The following is a 19,372-nucleotide window of genomic DNA, read 5'->3' on the forward strand; positions in this document are numbered from 1 at the left end:
AGCTGATCCTGTTATCATAGCCCGAGGTTAATTGCACGTTAATGTTGTAATACATCAAAAATTGTGGCAGTGACTTGGTGACCAGATATTGTCCGTACTGCCTCAAACGCAGGCGTGTGTCGCGCCTTCGCTTCGTCACGTGGTTTCTCTTCCGGGATAATGTGTGGAAAGGGAACGAAGAAGGAGTCGCGTCACTTAAGTTACTGTGAGTGGTTCATGGGATGTCACTCGAGAGCAACGAATAATATTAGCAAATTTTATGTGTGAAGGGGAGGATAAGCAGCGCACATGCGTGTGTCGTATCTCGTGTTTCTTCCTGCTTTTTCAATATTTTAAAGTTTAGTGATGTTTTCTTGCCGCTTGACGGATTCATCACCAGGTGTACGTAAGTGTGTGCATGCATTTGTGTATGTTTGTTTGTGTGTCCGGGCAATAGCGCTGGAGTGCAGCACTACGTTATGTTGCTTATGCTCCTCACCGTCTGTTTAATGTCTCCCTTTTTTTTTTTTCCTCTCTCTCTCTCTCTCATACTTCAATTGCTACGCTCGCGCTTGCTGTGCTTTTGACATATCTACATGGGAGGGGCACGTTGAGAAAAAAGGCAAACAAAGAGGCTCAACGTTATAAGCTGGGTGCATCAGCTTTTCATTGACAAAGATTATATTTCAACAGAGTGGAGATCTGAACGACAAGTTGGAGGAAGAGGAGGGGAGGAAAAAGAAGGAAGATGATATGCCGCACATCTTTTCTGCGTAAACCCAAGGTAGTTGTTGTTGGCACGGGATGGGCGGGCTGCTACTTTGTGAGAGACACAAAACCACAATTAGCAGAACTCCACGTTTTGTCCACACGTAACCATCACGTACTGACACCCCTTCTCCCGCAAACAACCACCGGTACGCTGGAGTTCCGCTCTATATGTGAGCCCATCACTCGCATTCAACCGGCACTCGCACACCTTCCGAACCGTTTCTCACGTTGCTTCGTGTATGACATCAACTTCGAACAAAAGCGGGTTGATTGCATTAGCGTAGACAACACCAGCGTCGGGCCACACGCCTTAGTTAACACATTTGATGTTCAGTACGACAAACTAGTGTTGGCGCATGGTGCACAGCCAAACACGTTTAATGTTCCCGGCGCTGTGGAGAGGGCGTGTTTCCTTCGGGAGGTAAATGAAGCACGTACCATCCGCAAACGACTTGTGCAGAATATCATGACGGCGAATTTGCCCGTAACAAGTGTCGAGGAGAAGAAACGCCTTCTGCACACCGTAGTTGTGGGAGGTGGGCCCACGGGCGTTGAATTCTCCGCAGATTTGGCCGAGTTCCTGCGCGACGACGTGAAGAACATCAACCCCGAGCTCGTTCAATTCTGCAAAGTGACAGTACTTGAGGCCGGAGAGGTTTTCAGTACATTTGATTTACGCGTGAGGGAATGGGGCAAGCGGCGGTTAGATGCCCTCGGCGTGCGAATCGTGAAGGGTAATGTTGTGGCTGTGCAAGAGAAGGAGGTGATCACAAAGAGTGGTGAAGTGTTCTCTACCGGCTTGGTGGTGTGGAGCACAGGTGTCGGACCCTCACCACTAACAAAAGAATTAAAGGTGGACCGAACGCGACAGGGGCGTATTTCCGTCGATGAGCATTTACGGGTACTGCGCGACGGCGTCCCAATTCCCGATGTGTATGCAATTGGGGACTGTGCAACCAATGAAAGCAACCCGCTACCTACTTTAGCTGCTGTCGCTTCTCGTCAAGGCGTGTATCTGGCAAAAAAAATCAACGCGGAATTAGCTGGTAAGCCATTCGCCACGCCGTTCAAATATGAGAGCCTCGGAAGCATGGTGAGTCTTGGTACTTCCAGCGCTGTTGTGGAATTAAATGGGCCACGCAAACTTGATTTTGTTGGGCTTAAGGCACTCTTCTTCTGGCGTAGTGCATACCTCAGCATTGTGGGTTCGTGGCGTAATAGGCTTTATGTCATTGTCAACTGGCTTGGAAGCGCAATTTTTGGCCGGGATTTGACACTCATTAACGACTACAATGACGAGCGGACGTGGCTCTCTCTGGCGTCAGAGGGGGCGGCGCGCGAGAAAGTGAGCAGAATGAACAAAGTTAAAACCGATGGCGACGGCAGTAATGGAAATGAAACAACAGCCCGTTCAAAGGTGGACTTACCCGCGACAAAGAAACAGAACGAGTAGGTGAAGTTTGTGTACCAAGCAACACAATTGACCTCCCTTCGATTCTCACACCCACGTGGCCGCTGAACATACAATTAAGGACGTGTAAAAAAAAAAAATATATATATATATATATATATATTTGTATATATGTTCTTAATTATGATGATTTATTGATGTAACATCCGCGATAATTTTTTTTTGTTCGACTCTGTTTATTTCCGATTTTTTTTTCTTTTCTGCTCCCCGTTTTTTTTTTCCTGTGTACTCGTTGTTTTGTTTTGTTTTTTTACCTCCAGAGGTTGATGGCCGCTGGCTTTAACGTGATACCCCCCCCTCCCCCTTCAACCCGCCGCGTACGCGTGGATATGCACCTAAACGTACAATTGAAGATGACACAAACACGTGCGTTTGCAATTTTGTGAATGAATGCGGTGAATGTTATTGTTTTTTTTTTGTATATTTGTAAGCGTGTGTAAGTGGGTGGGAAGGAGGAAGGTGGAAAAAAGTGTTTTTGGGGTGGGAGATGGAACACCTCCTATGTTACGGGATGTGAATATATAAATAAATAAATAAATAAATAACGTTTTTAATTTATGCGAATGGAAGAACGAAGTGTGGTTTCATTCGCATGTGCGTGGGGGGAAAAGGAAGAAAAAAAAAAGAGAAGCGGGTGGGGGTTGGGGGAAATAAAATAAAATAAAAAGGGTAGGGAAGAGGTATTGTTACTTGGTTTCTGATAAAGGCGGAGAGGAAAGGGAACAAGTCAAACACATACAAAACAAAAGAATCATATGTTTGTGAAAAGTTGAGGAAAGTGACGGTCAGGCATTGGTTGATGAGTAAAGTCGACGTGTATGACACATGCGCACTCTCTCCTCATTTCACAAAATGAAAAAATATATATATACATTCTTTAAGGGGGTTTTCCTGAACCTTTTTGCCTCCTCTAAACACGCGCGGAAGAAGGAAGATTCAAACTCGAATAACTCAAGTGTGAAGAGAAAACAATAATAATTAAAGCATCTGGAGTGTGGGGGGGGGGAAGGAGGAAAACAAAGGAGAGGTGGAAGTCGCGGCATACTTCAGCACAAATGACTCTTTGAAACTTTATTTAGCTGTCGTTTATGATTTATTTTGTTTTTCTCTTTTACCGTTCATTATACTGGCGGTCGACTGAAATTCTAACCCAATAAATGAATACGCCACGCGACGAGAGAAATAACACTGAAAGAAGAGGGGAAACAAATGTGGCAACATGAAGGAGTCGAAGGAGACAAAATGACCAGCGTTTAATCAACCGTCACGACAAACTTGGCGCATCCGGTAGGTTTTCAACCTTTCGTCCTTTGCTGCTGCTGCTGTTGTTGTTGTTGTTGAGGGGATCCAAAAGGTCGTTGCAGTTCAGTGGTGGTAACTTCGTGTTGGATGGGTTTCACTCATCTTAAAGGAAAGCGGACGAAGGAATAATAGCAAAGGGAAAAAAAAACAAAACAAAAGGAGCTAAGCTTATCACATTATTCACTGCTGAGTGGTAGGAGGGAGGTGGGAGAGAAAGAAAAACTGAATGAAGAAGGTAATGTTCACATATTATTATTTATTTATTATTATTATTTTTTACAGAGAACTAATCATTGATAATGTATGTGTGTTTGTTTCCACTAGTTTTCCTGTTGTTGATGTTGTTTTAAGCAAAAAAAAAAAGGAGGCGGGAAACAAGCGCCGATGCCGCTACTGCTTTGGTGGCAGTGGGGTGCGGCAGTAGTGATGGCAGCCCATTGATAAGTTACCGTTACGTAAAACATTTATTGCGTCCCTACAGCGCGAAAGTTTCCACACAAAAATAACGTCTCTCCTTCAGAGACCCTGTTAACTATGTACTCCACTCTGAAACAAAGAGTAATCGGTTCATGTGGCAGCATTCCCTTCTGTATTTCTAACACCACTACTTCATCTCTTTCACCTCTTTTAATTTCCAACACGCATTCAAGCCATGAGCTGGTACGACCCGAAAGTCTCGTAAGCAATGACAAAAAAAAGGATGAAATGGATGTGAACATGCATATATTATTAAACAAATAAATATATGAGAGAGGTTGGTTGCACCAGCCTTTGGCACGTATTGAGCTGAAGAAAGCCTACCGAAGGGGGAGAGGACTGCAGCGAACTGAATGGGGTGGGTCCAAACAATGAGAAGTGGTCGCGACGAGGACCCGTCAATTTGTTTGTTTGTTTTGTTTTGTTTTGTTTTTTTTGGTGGAGGGAGGAAGCGAATACGCCCGTAAAAAAGGTGTAATCTTATGAGCCTGCATTACTTTTTAGCCCGTGCAAAGGGGGTTTGTGGCGGGTTAGTGGACGGAAATGAAACTGTTGCAGTGGCTCCTGCGCAGCTCTCCTTTCATCACCCGCTCCATTTAGCGGGTCATAGCTGTGTTTGTCGTAGCAAAGGGGTGATGCATGTTGGGGTAAACAATACAATATTTTGGTAGCGTTATACGCTGCTTTGTGTGGGGTGGCACAAATGCAAGTGTTGGTCTCTGTTCTCTTTACTAGAATAATATATGAAGGGAGCAAGTCAGTCAGCAAATTGCTGGGAATCCGTCGCTGCATCTCTGTCAATGGTTCCCACCACCGCCGTACTCCGAGACGGGGACCGCAGCTGATTGACACGTAGCCTTCAAGGAGTCTGTGACGGTTTTACTTGATGGGTGGAAGCCCTTTCCACTGAGGAGACTGCTGAGAATGTGAAATGCCCATTGGTGAGAAGTAATAGCGAGGAACCCACCGAGCCTCACAGTATCTGGGAAAGAAAATAACAGAAATAATTATGGTAAATGAAAACCGGGGAAGCTACCCGCCTTCGTCCCTTCCACAAACATATTAATAGCACATCGACTCATTCGTAAGAGATATTTTAATGCTGCTGGGCCAATGTTGGTGAAGTTAGAAGTGGTTTCCTTATCTTGGTGGCAGACGGGAAGAGGAATATTAGGGACATCCCGTCCCAGTCTTTTTCCACACTATTACCTTCTAAAATTGTGTTTGAACCTCCACAAAACCAAGAAGCTAACATCGTAATGGGGCATGCCACACGGTGGTGAGAGGAATTGTGTGTGGAAGGAGGCGGAGTTGGCCACGCCAAGGGGAAGGAAAGGGGGGAAGATTATAAGAGGCAAATAAAACATTACTTAAAAGTGACAGTCAATATCGAAACATGCAGAAAACGTTGTTAAGGGATTGTGTGTCCACAAGGTCATCCAATTGATCAATCGTTGGGTAGCTCAAGGAGTTATTATGCTGATTTGGTTGAATACGAACCCCTCGAAAGGCTCAAACACTTCAGTTGGTTGAGAGGTTGCGCGCACAAATCACCGTTCCAACAGGACTGCAGAAAGATGCATCAAGTGGAAAATAAAACAAAGAAGACTTAAACGGTGAGAAAGGCTGGCAAATGTGCCACTGCACGCTACTCAATCTTGACTAACGGTACTTCCAAATTAAATGTATATCATGGAACGGGAGTCATTATATTTAGCAGGAAAGGCGATGTAACTGAATTCTACAAGGGTTTTAGTGGGTTGGCTTGTAGTTATCGTGAACAAAGGTGACGCGATGGAAATGAATTTCAAGGGGCTATTGAAAACGATGCGACACGAAGTAAATGTGGCCATGCTAAATATTTTCATATCACTTCCCCCTCGCCGCCGTAAAGGTAGAATTTTTTGCATCATGTGGAAATCCACCCTTAAAGTCACCAACCGTCAGGTGTTCGTCTTCATGCAGCACAGTTTTTCTTTATTTTTTTTTATATTTTTGTCTCGCTGCAACGGAGGGGATCACAGAAGTGAATATGTTGGAGTGCATCGCCCCAAGAATTTGGCAGCAAAACAGTGGTAGCACTTCAAATTTGGTTTTTTTGACTATATTCACGACTGGAATAATAACACTGGTAATATAAAAATACGGCAACGAATAATCGGACGAAATTTTTTTTCGAAGTACCACGTAAACTGTACTTTGTGTGTGCCATCAAAACAGAAACAAATCGTTATTTAAAAAAAAATAAAAATACTTTCGGATACCCAGTGACATGTCTATTATTTTTACTATTTTGTTTTATTTACCCTCTTATTTATTTGTGGTTTTGAAAAAAAAGAAATACTTTGTGCATAATCATACAGACACAGTACAGTTTAGAGGTTGGGTTGCTAAGATAATATGAAAAAAGGCAACCGTCGCGGCCGCTACCGAAAGAGACGAAGCTCGAGATCGCCTTTATTTTGGGTTGCGTTGGCTGCATTGGTTTTGTTGACTTTGTCGACAGGGTTGAATGTATGGCTTGCTGTTGAGTACGCATCCAAGAAAAAGGTGGAAACCAATTTGGAGCTGGCCGAGAAGGCATGCGGATTATAGCGTTGCCATGCTAGGCAGGTACCAACCTTGTTCTCCCTGTGGTGATGCACATTTATAATGGACTTTTTTTTTTAGTTGTTGTTGTTACATTGTCGGTACATGCGGAAGAAGGATTGTTAGTGAATTTCTTTGTGTGTTTATTTCTCACAGGCTGTTGCGGCAAAAGTATTAAATTCCTTCTATTGTGTGAACCTACAGGACAAAGGAGGAACAGGGATGGTTTGCTTTTAAAACGATGCCACCATTTTTCTTCTATGTTGTGCACATATGCGTTGTTGAATAAAATGAAGTAAAGAGCCCGGCCGAGTGGAGTGGCGCGGTGTGGGAATACATAAAAATAATAATAAGAACATGAGCACCTTCGCGGTACTAAATGGTGTCATAATATTAGCGGTATTCGTTGTAACCGCTGCTTGCTTAGATGATCAAAAGCCTATAAGGGAGGGAGGGAAAGCGCTGAGTGGAGAGGCTGCAAAACATCTCTGCCGCATCAAACAGATAAGTGAATTGCTCGGAAGCCGTGCAGAGTTTGAGCTAATTAGGGACGGATCCAAGTTTACCAGCGAGCGACAAGTCCTTCGTAATGTCCAGGATAAAATAACGGAAGGGGTCAAAGGCATAAATGAGTTGTTCGGTAGGCACTGTCGGCGAGTGTCCTTGGGAATTGAAGGAGGTGGGAGCGACATGCTTTCCAACCCAAATTGCGAAGATAGCGATAAAAAAGAGGGAACGGGGGAAGCCACTGACCAAGGCAGTGGGACGCTGTCTGAAGAGGGTATTATCCAGTGCGAACACGGTAATTTTCTGCGTGATTTCCTAATTCGGGGTGCCCTCGAGGCATACAGAAGTCAAATGGAGCAGTGGGAAAAGAAAAAACCGACAGAAGGAAACAAAACGAGTACGGAGGTTAAAGGGGATGAATCGTCAAAAAAACACGAGGACCAATGCCAGCAGATGGGATACAGCGTTCATGGGGCCTGCACCGTATCAGAGCAAAAATGGAGGCAACATCTGGAAGAGGCTGTGAAGCTCATGGAAGGCATAATTGTAGTGAAAAAGGAAGACGTTTGTGGGGTATCAAAAGAAGGGGAGACGCAAAAATAAATGCGGGTGACAGTGGAAGGCAATGGGGAAGTGGGGTGTAGGGAATGCCTTTTGTTTTCATTTCTTTCTTTGGGGTCCGTTGGTATCGGTAGCTGCAGGCATATAGTTGCTTGAAAGTGTGCGAGGGTAACTGCGGACGTATATGTAAATATGCACAAATTTGTGCTTTTTCTTATTCCGGGTATTTAGGTGTGAATTATGTGTTCCCTGGAGGTAGAGTGTCATCCATATGCGTGCCCTTTGGTAGGACACGATCTAAGATAAGGTGTATTGCGTTGGTATTCGTGATTTTTGAAGTGAGTTTCCACCGGAAAGTGTGCGTTTGTACTTAACTATTATGTCCCCCTTCTCCTTTGTTAAGGTAAGGGGGTTGAATGAACTCTGAAGCGTAAGTGTGCAGAAGTTGGCCGGAGCTCATCGGCCGTTAGGGTGCATTGACGTTTAGAAGATAAGAGGAATGAGAGCAGCGATTAAATCTTGTGCATCAACAAAAGTCAGATATCATGTGTGAGAGGGCGTGATGCAGGGAGGCAACACTAAGTTTCCGCAAAGTAATATCGGGGGCAATTCTGTAGTGTTGGTGCAGACTCCGCATTGAATCGAGAATCGGCAAATTGGGGATAGCGGTTCGGTTACCTCCCGTGGTTAGGTTAGGTGAGGAAAAGCGAAGAGGGGAAATGCACTGAATTGGGGGGCGGGAGCTGGTGACGCCTCAACGATCTTAATGCATAGCGTGACCCCTGTGTACCAAGCCGTGACGTAAGAGGACGTCATGCATTCGCAAAAGAACGAAAGCAGTTATGGCGTGTGGTGGGGGAAACGCGTACGGGTTTGAACGTGATGCCAGAGTTTTGGGTCAATACAAGGGGAACACACCAACGAGGGCAACAAGAACTGCTGCAACACGTGGTGAAGCGCAAGACAAGTACCACACCTTCCTTTTCACAGATGGGTGTGTGGATTGTAGCCCTCTCCCTGCAAGAAAGTAAGGTGCACCACACGAATTACCGATGTTGGTCGAGTTGACGCTTTTCCTCCCCGCCAGTTGAAACGGGGGAGAGCAGGGTAGCCCGGGGGGCATTGGATCCCTCCAAATGATGGAGATAGCCTCGCTTTGTGTAGGGCTGAAATCTGAAGGCAAGCACAAATACGCTTAGCATGTAAGTGGATCCGCACTCACGAGTGCCTGGGAATGGCATAACCGGATGACGCACAGGCAATCGATGTGAGGAGCAAGGAGGGGAGATGTTGCCGCCAACGAAGATTACCGGTCTTGAATACACAAGGGTCGTGAATGATAGGGTGCAAACGAAAGGATTGGGAGAGAGAAGATTAGTTGTGCTTCGTTCCCGGGGGGGAAAAGCAGTCAAGGAATAGGGTATAATTGAATGTAGGAAACCTGCTTCCTGTCGTGAAAGGGGAAATCAATGACCGCAGGAAATTATCCTATCCGCAGTAAATCGTATTGGTGCATGTTAACAGTTCCAAGGAAAGAAGTGAGGAGGACCTGGTTTTGCCTCACAAGAGCACTTTTTGGAGGGAGCTACACCACGCAAAACGACAATTTTGAGCAGTTTTGGGGGGTAAGGAGACTTGATTTGGGGAGGCGGAGGAGAGGAGTCTAATGTTCATTTAGCAGCGGTGGGCCGGTGAAGAACGGAATTGTGTATGAACGGACCGCAAGTGGTAAAGTTTCCAGAAAGCGATGGAAGTAAGTGCTAATGGTCGGGACGGCCCTCGGAAGCAGCACCAGGAGCAAAAGGAAGGGGGAAAAGATGCCGAAATATTTATTGTTACATTGAAAATGGTGCACTTTATGTCGTACATTTCTGTTGTGAACAAAACCGTAAGAATAAACAAACATAACTTTATCCTGATCCCAACCGAACGAAAGAGTAAGGGAAAGGGAGATGTGTTTAAGATCAACTTCTTTTTCCATCGGTTGCTAAATGCGTCGCCAGAGGTTTTGTTCATAAATCCCGTCTTTTGAGCATCGATGACGCCGTCGGAAGACGGCTTTTATGAAGTACCGCCTCCTCGTAGGCGACACTTGTCTTCTCCCATTCATTGCTGGTAGTTAAAATATTCATACTTGCCTAAAAGTTCTGCATCGTATGCACAATCTTAACACCATCCAACATCATACATTTGGGCGTATTTGCGCGTATCTTCACTTATATATTCCAGCAGCTCCTCTTGCCGTGACCCCTTCCTCCGAATCGTGTCTTCGTGCCGGCAATAAGTAGTATTGCGTTGGCTAAAAGCATCGCATCTGTGGTCAAATATTTAAAATGTGTGTAGTACATTGGAGGTGTACTGTGTGTTTTTCCCTTCGGACATGCAACCTGGATTCAAAAATGCAGAGAAAACGTCGTTCGGTATTATATTCACGCACATTGGCAACTAATTCGTTTATTTTCGTTGCTGTAGGGTAACAAATGTCGCCAGGGGTCTCCGAAGCAAGGTGGTGAAGTGGACAAGGGTTCACCGGTTCCGTCCACAATTTTCTGGATAATGCGAGTGTTAATGAAAGGACGGAAGGGGACACAGTTAAAAATGACGACACCCAAGTAAAAAGTAACAGCGGTCATATCCCGCGAGTTTGTGACGCAGTTGCGGCGGCCAAGCTTTTCTCCGCGTAGTGTAGGGCGCCTACCGCTGGGATACTCGATTGTATCCGTGCCTACGTTGGTTTTGATAGGGTGCCGTGAACATGTGCCGACATAGACTTGGATTTACAAAAATATGCAGCGTGTTGGTGTTTGCGAGGGTACTGCAACACTGGTGCTTGATGGGGTTAGGTGTTGTTTTTTTTTTTTTGCGCAACCAGACAGAAAAAAAGAGGTCGTAGAATATGAACGGAGATTCGAGTGCGCCAAGAGTACTCAATTAATCTGGCACCATGCAGGGGAAGATCACGCCAACGACGCTTTATGCGGCTGGAAAATTTTTTCTACGTCTCAGATGGAAGTTGTGGCAAAACGGGGAAGTAAAAGACGGGGGATTGTAAGAGGTGGATGAAAATGGGCAAAAAGAAAACTCGCTAAGCAATTCGCGCACAGCTGTAAGCCACGTGAGGGATGCATGACCTGGGAGGGTTACATTTAAATCTTCGAGGATAAATAGCCCGTATGGGCGGTAGAAGAAAGTAGGGATATACTGACATCTAAAAGCAGGACTACGACTGTTAGCGTCACCAACCTCCGGGACGCTATGTATGTGAGGGAGATTGATCGGTAGTGGAGAGTGTACGGGTTTGTTATGAAGCGAAAAATTATGAGCCTTGACTACGAAACTCGGTATTTTCATTATCCTTATGGAAAGGTGATCAAAAGGGGTGCCATACTACATTTTGCGGGGTCGAGTAACGTGTGGAAGGAGACAATACCCAGGTACCTCAGCGAGATGAGTTGGTTCAAAGCTCTAAAAAATTCTTTCACAGAACGAGAGGCTTACAGGCGGCTGCTAGAAACAACTTCCGTTGAAATACACTCTGCAAGGGGTGCCTTTAGGTATGTAAAGCTCGGTACTGTGTGCCCCATCTCTAACGTTTCAAACCCAAATTGGTTATCTGGGGAGTTGAGAAAGTAATGCATACGGTCAATCTGCATTGAAGATTACACCCGTAATCCGCGGCACATCGCATCGCACTCTCTTATCCCTTACATACTCATTGCAGAAACTGACGTTTTATTTTTGTTTTCAGGAAATGTTGAGGAGGATCAAGGGTATTTCAACTCGTAAAAAGGGAGGGAGATTATATTTAATAGTGATTGCGCTGCTGATAGTGGTCGGGGTTATGGCGACAATGGATATAAGAAGTAGTCATACGGAAACCGGTCACGGGTTGAGAAAAGAAAATTTCCACAGTAGTTATGCACCAAGGATTAGTTATGTTGTGGTGCAAAACAGACCCTCCCCAGGGTGGTGTAGAATGCTCTTAAGCTCTATACTCACCAATGTGTCGGTGCTTACGTTGGGTGTGGAGGGTAAGTACGGGCATGTAAGAAGATGGACCTGGATATATAATTATGTATGGCGGGGAGAAGCGCGTGAGAGCGATGTGATTGTGATATTCGATGGGGGAGACACTTTTTTCACAGAAACACATTTAAGAGAAGATGCCATGAAGTATTTTCTGGCAACAACGCCTAGCACGCCTGAAAAGTTCAATGAAACAGAAATCATACAGGGAGCTATGACACCTCCAATGCTCTTCACGGCAGAGGTGTATTGCGCTATGCCACAGATTGATATAATGGTAAAGCATCCAAGGAATACACCGCCTGGGAAGTGCAGGAGGTTCTACGAGCGAGCATTTGAGGCGTCCACCCGAACAGGGACAAGGGCGATTCTGAGGGCAAATGAATCTGGAAGGTCGTATCTCAATGGCGGAGGAGTAATTGCAAGAGTATGGGCTCTGAGAGAGGCTCTGGAGGCATTCTTCCGCTTAAAAAAGCAAAGTTTTTTTTGGGGCTGTGATCAAACTATGTGGGCATTTGTGTTTTTGTGGAGTGTAACTAGACCAAGTAACGTGAAACCGAAGTTGTTTCTGAGAAGGGGAATTATGAGCCTTGACTACGAAACTCGGTATTTTCATTATCCTTATGGAAAGGTGATCAAAAGGGGTGCCATACTACATTTTGCGGGGTCGAGTAACGTGTGGAAGGAGACAATACCCAGGTACCTCAGCGAGATGAGTTGGTTCAAAGCTCTAAAAAATTCTTTCACAGAACGAGAGGCTTACAGGCGGCTGCTAGAAACAACTTCCGTTGAAATACACTCTGCAAGGGGTGCCTTTAGGTATGTAAAGCTCGGTACTGTGTGCCCCATCTCTAACGTTTCAAACCCAAATTGGTTATCTGGGGAGTTGAGAAAGTAATGCATACGGTCAATCTGCATTGAAGATTACACCCGTAATCCGCGGCACATCGCATCGCACTCTCTTATCCCTTACATACTCATTGCAGAAACTGACGTTTTATTTTTGTTTTCAGGAAATGTTGAGGAGGATCAAGGGTATTTCAACTCGTAAAAAGGGAGGGAGATTATATTTAATAGTGATTGCGCTGCTGATAGTGGTCGGGGTTATGGCGACAATGGATATAAGAAGTAGTCATACGGAAACCGGTCACGGGTTGAGAAAAGAAAATTTCCACAGTAGTTATGCACCAAGGATTAGTTATGTTGTGGTGCAAAACAGACCCTCCCCAGGGTGGTGTAGAATGCTCTTAAGCTCTATACTCACCAATGTGTCGGTGGTTACGTTGGGTATGGGAGGATGGTATGGTAACGTAAGAAGATGGACCTGGATATATAATTATGTATGGCGGGGAGAAGCGCGTGAGAGCGATGTGATTGTGATATTCGATGGGGGAGACACTTTTTTCACAGAAACACATTTAAGAGAAGATGCCATGAAGTATTTTCTGGCAACAACGCCTAGCACGCCTGAAAAGTTCAATGAAACAGAAATCATACAGGGAGCTATGACACCTCCAATGCTCTTCACGGCAGAGGTGTATTGCGCTATGCCAGATATTGATATAATGGTAAAGCATCCAAGGAATACACCGCCTGGGAAGTGCAGGAGGTTCTACGAGCGAGCATTTGAGGCGTCCACCCGAACAGGGACAAGGGCGATTCTGAGGATGAATGAATCCGGCAGGTCGTATCTCAATGGCGGAGGAGTAATTGCAAGAGTGTGGGCTCTGAGAGAGGCTCTGGAGGCATTCTTCCGCTTAAAAAAGCAGTGGTTTATATGGCGTTGTGATCAAACTATGTGGGCATTTGTGTTTTTGTGGAGTGTAACTAGACCAAGTAACGTGAAACCGAAGTTGTTTCTGAGAAGGGGAATTATGAGCCTTGACTACGAAACTCGGTATTTTCATTATCCTTATGGAAAGGTGATCAAAAGGGGTGCCATACTACATTTTGCGGGGTCGAGTAACGTGTGGAAGGAGACAATACCCAGGTACCTCAGCGAGATGAGTTGGTTCAAAGCTCTAAAAAATTCTTTCACAGAACGAGAGGCTTACAGGCGGCTGCTAGAAACAACTTCCGTTGAAATACACTCTGCAAGGGGTGCCTTTAGGTATGTAAAGCTCGGTACTGTGTGCCCCATCTCTAACGTTTCAAACCCAAATTGGTTATCTGGGGAGTTGAGAAAGTAATGCATACGGTCAATCTGCATTGAAGATTACACCCGTAATCCGCGGCACATCGCATCGCACTCTCTTATCCCTTACATACTCATTGCAGAAACTGACGTTTTATTTTTGTTTTCAGGAAATGGCGAAGGGAGGGAAAAGGGTAGTTGCTCGTAAAAAGGGAGGGAGATTATATTTAATAGTGATTGCGCTGCTGATAGTGGTCGGGGTTATGGCGACAATGGATATAAGAAGTAGCCATACGGAAACCGGTCACGGGTTGAGAAAAGAAAATTTCCACAGTAATTATGCACCAAGGGTTAGTTATGTTGTGGTGCAAACGAGACGCTCCCCAGGGTGGTGTAGAATGCTCTTAAGCTCTATACTCACCAACGTAAGCGTCACAACAGTTGGAATGGGCGCAGTGTACATTCATGCGTGGAGATGGACCTGGATATATAATTATATGCTACGGGAGAGGATGCATGAAGACGATGTGATTGTGATATTCGATGGGGGAGACACTTTTTTCACAGAAACACATTTAAGAGAAGATGCCATGAAGTATTTTCTGGCAACAACGCCTAGCACGCCTGAAAAGTTCAATGAAACAGAAATCTTACAGGGAGCTATGACACCTCCAATGCTCTTCACGGCAGAAAAAGGCTGCTACGCGCCGCAAATGTATATCATGACGGGTGTCGATCCCAGTAAAATACCTCAACGGGAAAGATGTTTAAATGTGTATGAAGAGGCATTTGAGGCGTCTACTCTGGCAGGGACGCAGGCTATTTTGCGGAAGCACGAATCTGGAAGGTGGCATCTCAATGGCGGAGGAGTAATTGCAAGAGTGTGGGCTCTGAGAGAGGCCCTAGATGTTTTCTTCGCGCTCAAAAGGCAGAGTTACAAATGGTGGTGTGATCAAAGTATGTGGTCATTGATTTTAGCGTGGAGTGTCAGCAGACCAAAGCACGTGAAACCGGTGTTGCTTCTGAGAAGGGGAATTATGAGCCTTGACTACGAAACTCGGTATTTTCATTATCCTCATACAACGCCGATTAGGACAGGAGTGATCCTACATTTTCCAATGCCGATCGTTTTGTGGAAAAACAAAATGGCAAAATACGTTGGTGAGACGACATGGTTTAGGGCTTTGCGAGATTCCGAAGGAAGACAGAAGACAGTGGCAGATTACTTAAAGACCGTTTATGTGGATATTCGCTTCGTCTTTGGGTTCAAAAAGTGGAGGAAGTTTAGCAGCGTGTGCAGCATAAGCGATGTTGTGAACCCAAACTGGCTAAGTGGTGTGTTGAGAAAGTAACACCAGCGCTTGACCTGTACCATAATATCATGCCCCCTATACGCTGCGTGTCGGCACGCCATTCACCAGGATGTATGAATACACTGTGTGTGGAAATCCGTGTTTTATTTCATTTTTAGAAAAGATGAAAGGAACTAAGAAATTTTATGGTAAAAGAAGGAAGAGAACGTGTGTAATAGGTGCGGCACTTCTGCTTATCTTTTTACTTTGTCGCATGCTGTTTATCCGGACGGAAGAAGTGGAAGACACCACGTTTGAGGAGGGTTGTTGGGAGCGTGAGATGCGCAGCGAAGGAGTGGGAGATGTAAAGGTGCGTTACGTCGTGATACAGACGAAGCCCTCCCCAGGTTGGTGTAGAATGCTTGTAAGCTCTCTCGTTGTTGGTATTGATGTAATTACAATAGGACTCGATGGCGTGTACCATCACACCTCGAGGCCACATTGGTTGCTGAACTACATAGAAAGTGCGGGGTTAAGTGATGACGATGTGATTGTGACATTTGATGGTGCGGACACAGTATTTGTGAACAAGCATAACCTCCAGTGCGCTATTAGCAAGTTCATATCAACGACACCGAGCAAACCAGAAAATTTCGATGAGGAAAAAATACTGAAAGGCGTCCAAAAGTCTCCACTCCTGTTTACTGCTGAAAGGGGGTGTTTTGCCTCTCAACTAAGCGTTTTGTTTTCAATAAGAGGCAGAAAACACGAAAAGAGGTGTGAGCGGTTCTATAGGGGGGAGATTTCAAAGGCCAAAGCAACCGGCGCGGAACGGGTGATGCGGATGCCAAAGAGTGGGCGGGCGTATCTTAATGCTGGTGGGGTGATCGGGAGGGTGTGGGCATTTAAGGAAGCAATAGGAGGATTTTCAAAACTTAGAGAAAAGAGTGACAGATGGTGGTGTGATCAGACAATTTGGACCATTCTCTTTGCCTGGAGCGTCAATCAACAGGACACTGGGGGTAAAGCAGTGCACTTGAGAAAGGGTCTGATTTCTCTAGACTACGATGCGAGGTATTTTCTCATTCCTTCGTACACTTCCCCAATTCGAAGCATGATATTGCATTTTTCCGGGCTTATTAGAGACTGGAAGTGGTGGTTTCCAGGTGTTGTGAGGAGGTTGGTATGGATACAGAGAATGAGAGATGATGTGTATCAGAGAGACAGTAGGAGTTTGCTAACTAAGACCAGCTTAACGATCTACGGCGCTAAAGGAGAAAAATATATTCGTAAGTTTGCCGATGTTTGCAACGTTGATGAGGCCGTGGACTACACGTGGCTGTCGACGGTCCGAAGTAAGCATTAGATACTACAGGTCAGCGTGAGACCGGCTGTTTCTACGGATGTGTGTACACAGGATTTTATACGTTGTGGGTTGCCGTCCACTCCGCGGCAAATCACCTTAGGTGCCACTGTTGACATCAAAAGGTTTTTCGAAGACAGTCTTTAAAAATTTATGTAAATTCGCTCCCTGCAATCGCGAGTTGGCGTTGTTTTGTAAACACGTGGATCCGCGTAAACGAAAAAAAAACAGCGATCCCAGTGTCGTTGGGATCTTCTACTGATGCCTGCAACGATGTGGCCACCGAAAAATAAAGGTAACCGTTTTTTTTTTTTAGCACCGTACTCGTTCGCTATTTACGGATGAAAATGAGGGGGAGTAGTGGGTATGTAGATTTCGAATGCCGTATCGTGGTGTTATTGGTGACTTTCTGTAAAACAAGCAGTTCAAAGGGGGAGTGTGATTATTATCGTCAAACTTTTAGATGAGAGCTTGCATTCAAGGCGCGTGTTGTGGCAGAAAACACGGGCTGCTCCCTGAGGTAGTGCAAGCCGTGTGCTCGTATAACGCCATCCGGTGCAGTGGTGGTTGGTGTGGTGGTGTTCCGCGACACCGACATGTCGGGAGGTGTCTGTGAGATTGAGGGGTTTATGTGGGAATATGATATCGTAGCAATGTTTTATGGCGCAGACACGTCTTTAGCGCAGGCCGAGTTTGTGGAGGAAGAGACACACCTTTGCGAATAGCTCACCAAAAATTAAAATGACAAACACATGGCGAGAGTCATTTTGCTTGGAACAATGTTCCCCTCAATAATTTTCCGATCGAGAGGGGATGTTACCTCCTACGGATGTATGTCATGCTAGTGGTGTAGAACAAAAGTTCACAGTGGTACGAAAGTGTGTGAATATACGAGACTGGATGAGTGGGAAGGAGCTTATGGAGGGCTCGTCACGGTTGGGCTGCAGAATGCATGCCCAAACGGCATCGGTAAAAGTGGAAGAGTTTAAACGCTCAGAGAACCCTTTAAATCACTTTGTCAACGCCAGGATGGAGAACTTCAACTGATGGTGCGGCTACTATATAAGCGCTGGCGTTTCCGTACAATGTGACAGAGTACGTATTCGGGGAGGCGTTTACTCCCTCTCTACGGGGACCCATGTCCCTTAACTACAACTTCCAATGGTTTGGCAACGCCACACTCAAAACAAACCTCACTTCCACTATTGCCCATTCGGGGTGAGATAATTGGGAGGGTGAGCTTGCCGATGACTGGGAGACTGTCATTGTGGTACCGACAACTTGAACCACCGGAGAGGTGACAGTGAACGAAGGAGCATTCACTTTCGGAGCCTTTAGTGGCACAACGTAAGGAGAGAAAGTGCCTTCGAACAACCTCGGTGACGTGCGTCGAATCAATAGGACGGTGAAATATAAATGGCTAATGAGACCATTTAAGTGAAGTTAGCTGACGCCAGCACCATGTGTTTGCATTTATTTCACCGTGGCGTGCCTCGTATTTCTCCGCAATGAAGTTGGGTAGACATCTTCACCATTGTTGAGGACGTGGTATGCATCTATTGAATAGTGGATCTTGTCCCTAAAAACTGCCGAAACGTGGACGAAGAGCTCTCATAAAAAGGATTTCGATTTTACGCTGCTGTGCGTGAGTCAGGATAAAGAGGTGGCGTGATTTTAATTGGTTCCATTGGAAATGCCTGTGATTTAGAGGAGTTCTTAGTGAAATCTCGAGCGCGCACAATAGTGATAAAACGAAAAAGAGGGATGTGAGGGGGAGGGCGTGCCGGTCATATAAAGGATATTCCAAACTATGAGCTTCATGGGAAAGACGCTTGTTTTGTGCGCGCTATTTTTCCGAACAAGTAGCAGGGGTACAATCTCGCTTCAGGTTGCGCTGCAGCAGATTGATGTCCATGATATAACTACCTCTCCCGTGGATAAGAGCCGTTCCATTACTCGAAAATTAGGTAGGGTAGAGAGCGCGGGGTGGCGACCAGAAGTTTTGATTCGGAAGAAATTATTGTAGATTATGTTTGTCGCCGTGTGTTTTCCTCTTACCTTATCAGTTTTCAACTACAGTGATGGCATTCCATCGGGAGTGGTCCGACTAATCTTGGAACCACCCTCGGGAGCGAGTCGCTCTGTGGGCAATTTGGGAGAAGACAGGACTTGTGATACCGAGATGTTAAAATAAATTTAAAGTAGTTGTATAACGTCTAAGAATTCAAAGGTGTATACAGTTGAATGTTTAATCCTGGGCGTGCTCATGAAGTAAATTGGTTACTTGGGGGTTATGGAAGCGAAATTAGTATGTTTTTTGTGGGCTTGTTGTATTCATGATCATCTAGAGAAAAGCATTGACGTACGAAAAGCTGATTACAGTGGATTGAGGGAACGGAAGGCCAGTTGCCCATTTGAGAGGGAACGCCAGCGGGAGTCTTCCAAGAGACGGTTAGCTCTCACTATATGCCAGTTTGTTGCCGATTGTCTGTGAAATTTATAATTCAAGTGGAAGACATCACTCTTCTCAGATCATATCTGAGTTTAAAAGAATTGGGATACCCCTGTTGCTCAAATATTCCACCATAAAAAACGAAAGATCTTCACTTGGTAGCGTCGGATTAACTGTGCGTCCGGTTTCTCATATTCAGAACATCAATTGGAACTCCCACTCTATAGTGTGCCACGTCAGTGTTCTTCAATTTCCAAAGAGAGGGAGATTTTGTGACGGCAGCTTCATACCGCAGCGGGGGTCTTGGTGTGTATGCAGAGATTGCTTACTTGATGTGCACCACTCAGTTGCAACATCCTTGGCGTAGTTAACGGACAAAATTTAAAAATTTTATTGCTTTGAAAAAAAAATGAATTTGTGTTAAATGATATCTTAACATTTAAATGCT

At 45.2% G+C, this 19,372-nt stretch overlaps 7 protein-coding genes across 7 annotated transcripts, besides 9 other annotated features; 6 read left to right on the top strand and 1 right to left on the bottom strand.

Annotated features, from left to right (window-relative positions):
* The first annotated feature begins 491 nt into the window (after positions 1–491).
* Positions 492–527: a repeat region.
* Positions 528–727: 200 nt separating this feature from the next.
* Tb10.6k15.0960 (NADH dehydrogenase) lies at positions 728–2,203 on the top strand (the record flags this gene model as incomplete). The annotated part of the gene is made up of 1 exon (XM_818074.1): positions 728–2,203. One exon carries the CDS (start codon positions 728–730, stop codon positions 2,201–2,203), a length of 1,476 nt encoding a protein of 491 aa, XP_823167.1.
* A 97-nt stretch (positions 2,204–2,300) lies between these two features.
* Positions 2,301–2,334: a microsatellite.
* A 42-nt stretch (positions 2,335–2,376) lies between these two features.
* Positions 2,377–2,473: a sequence feature (T-rich).
* A 264-nt stretch (positions 2,474–2,737) lies between these two features.
* Positions 2,738–2,766: a microsatellite.
* A 765-nt stretch (positions 2,767–3,531) lies between these two features.
* Positions 3,532–3,561: a microsatellite.
* A 208-nt stretch (positions 3,562–3,769) lies between these two features.
* Positions 3,770–3,802: a sequence feature (AT_rich).
* Positions 3,803–4,410: 608 nt separating this feature from the next.
* Positions 4,411–4,438: a microsatellite.
* Positions 4,439–5,976: 1,538 nt separating this feature from the next.
* Positions 5,977–5,997: a sequence feature (AT_rich).
* A 233-nt stretch (positions 5,998–6,230) lies between these two features.
* Positions 6,231–6,253: a sequence feature (AT_rich).
* Positions 6,254–6,946: 693 nt separating this feature from the next.
* On the top strand, positions 6,947–7,699 carry Tb10.6k15.0940 (hypothetical protein; the record flags this gene model as incomplete). The annotated part of the gene is made up of 1 exon (XM_818075.1): positions 6,947–7,699. The coding sequence occupies one exon, from the start codon at positions 6,947–6,949 to the stop codon at positions 7,697–7,699; it is 753 nt and encodes a 250-aa protein (XP_823168.1).
* A 1,004-nt stretch (positions 7,700–8,703) lies between these two features.
* On the bottom strand, positions 8,704–8,898 carry Tb10.20.0060 (hypothetical protein, unlikely; the record flags this gene model as incomplete). Its single annotated transcript, XM_818076.1, has 1 exon — positions 8,704–8,898. One exon carries the CDS (start codon positions 8,896–8,898, stop codon positions 8,704–8,706), a length of 195 nt encoding a protein of 64 aa, XP_823169.1.
* A 2,510-nt stretch (positions 8,899–11,408) lies between these two features.
* Tb10.6k15.0920 (expression site-associated gene ESAG protein) lies at positions 11,409–12,581 on the top strand (the record flags this gene model as incomplete). The annotated part of the gene is made up of 1 exon (XM_818077.1): positions 11,409–12,581. One exon carries the CDS (start codon positions 11,409–11,411, stop codon positions 12,579–12,581), a length of 1,173 nt encoding a protein of 390 aa, XP_823170.1.
* Positions 12,582–12,699: 118 nt separating this feature from the next.
* Positions 12,700–13,872, top strand: Tb10.6k15.0910 (expression site-associated gene ESAG protein; the record flags this gene model as incomplete). Its single annotated transcript, XM_818078.1, has 1 exon — positions 12,700–13,872. The coding sequence occupies one exon, from the start codon at positions 12,700–12,702 to the stop codon at positions 13,870–13,872; it is 1,173 nt and encodes a 390-aa protein (XP_823171.1).
* A 118-nt stretch (positions 13,873–13,990) lies between these two features.
* Positions 13,991–15,169, top strand: Tb10.6k15.0900 (expression site-associated gene 3 (ESAG3)-like protein; the record flags this gene model as incomplete). The annotated part of the gene is made up of 1 exon (XM_818079.1): positions 13,991–15,169. One exon carries the CDS (start codon positions 13,991–13,993, stop codon positions 15,167–15,169), a length of 1,179 nt encoding a protein of 392 aa, XP_823172.1.
* Positions 15,170–15,239: 70 nt separating this feature from the next.
* Tb10.6k15.0890 (expression site-associated gene ESAG protein) lies at positions 15,240–16,475 on the top strand (the record flags this gene model as incomplete). The annotated part of the gene is made up of 1 exon (XM_818080.1): positions 15,240–16,475. One exon carries the CDS (start codon positions 15,240–15,242, stop codon positions 16,473–16,475), a length of 1,236 nt encoding a protein of 411 aa, XP_823173.1.
* Between the last annotated feature and the right edge of the window lie 2,897 nt (positions 16,476–19,372).

This window comes from Trypanosoma brucei, chromosome 10, assembly GCF_000002445.2.
Source record: "Trypanosoma brucei brucei TREU927 chromosome 10, whole genome shotgun sequence".
NCBI lineage: Eukaryota > Euglenozoa > Kinetoplastea > Trypanosomatida > Trypanosomatidae > Trypanosoma > Trypanosoma brucei.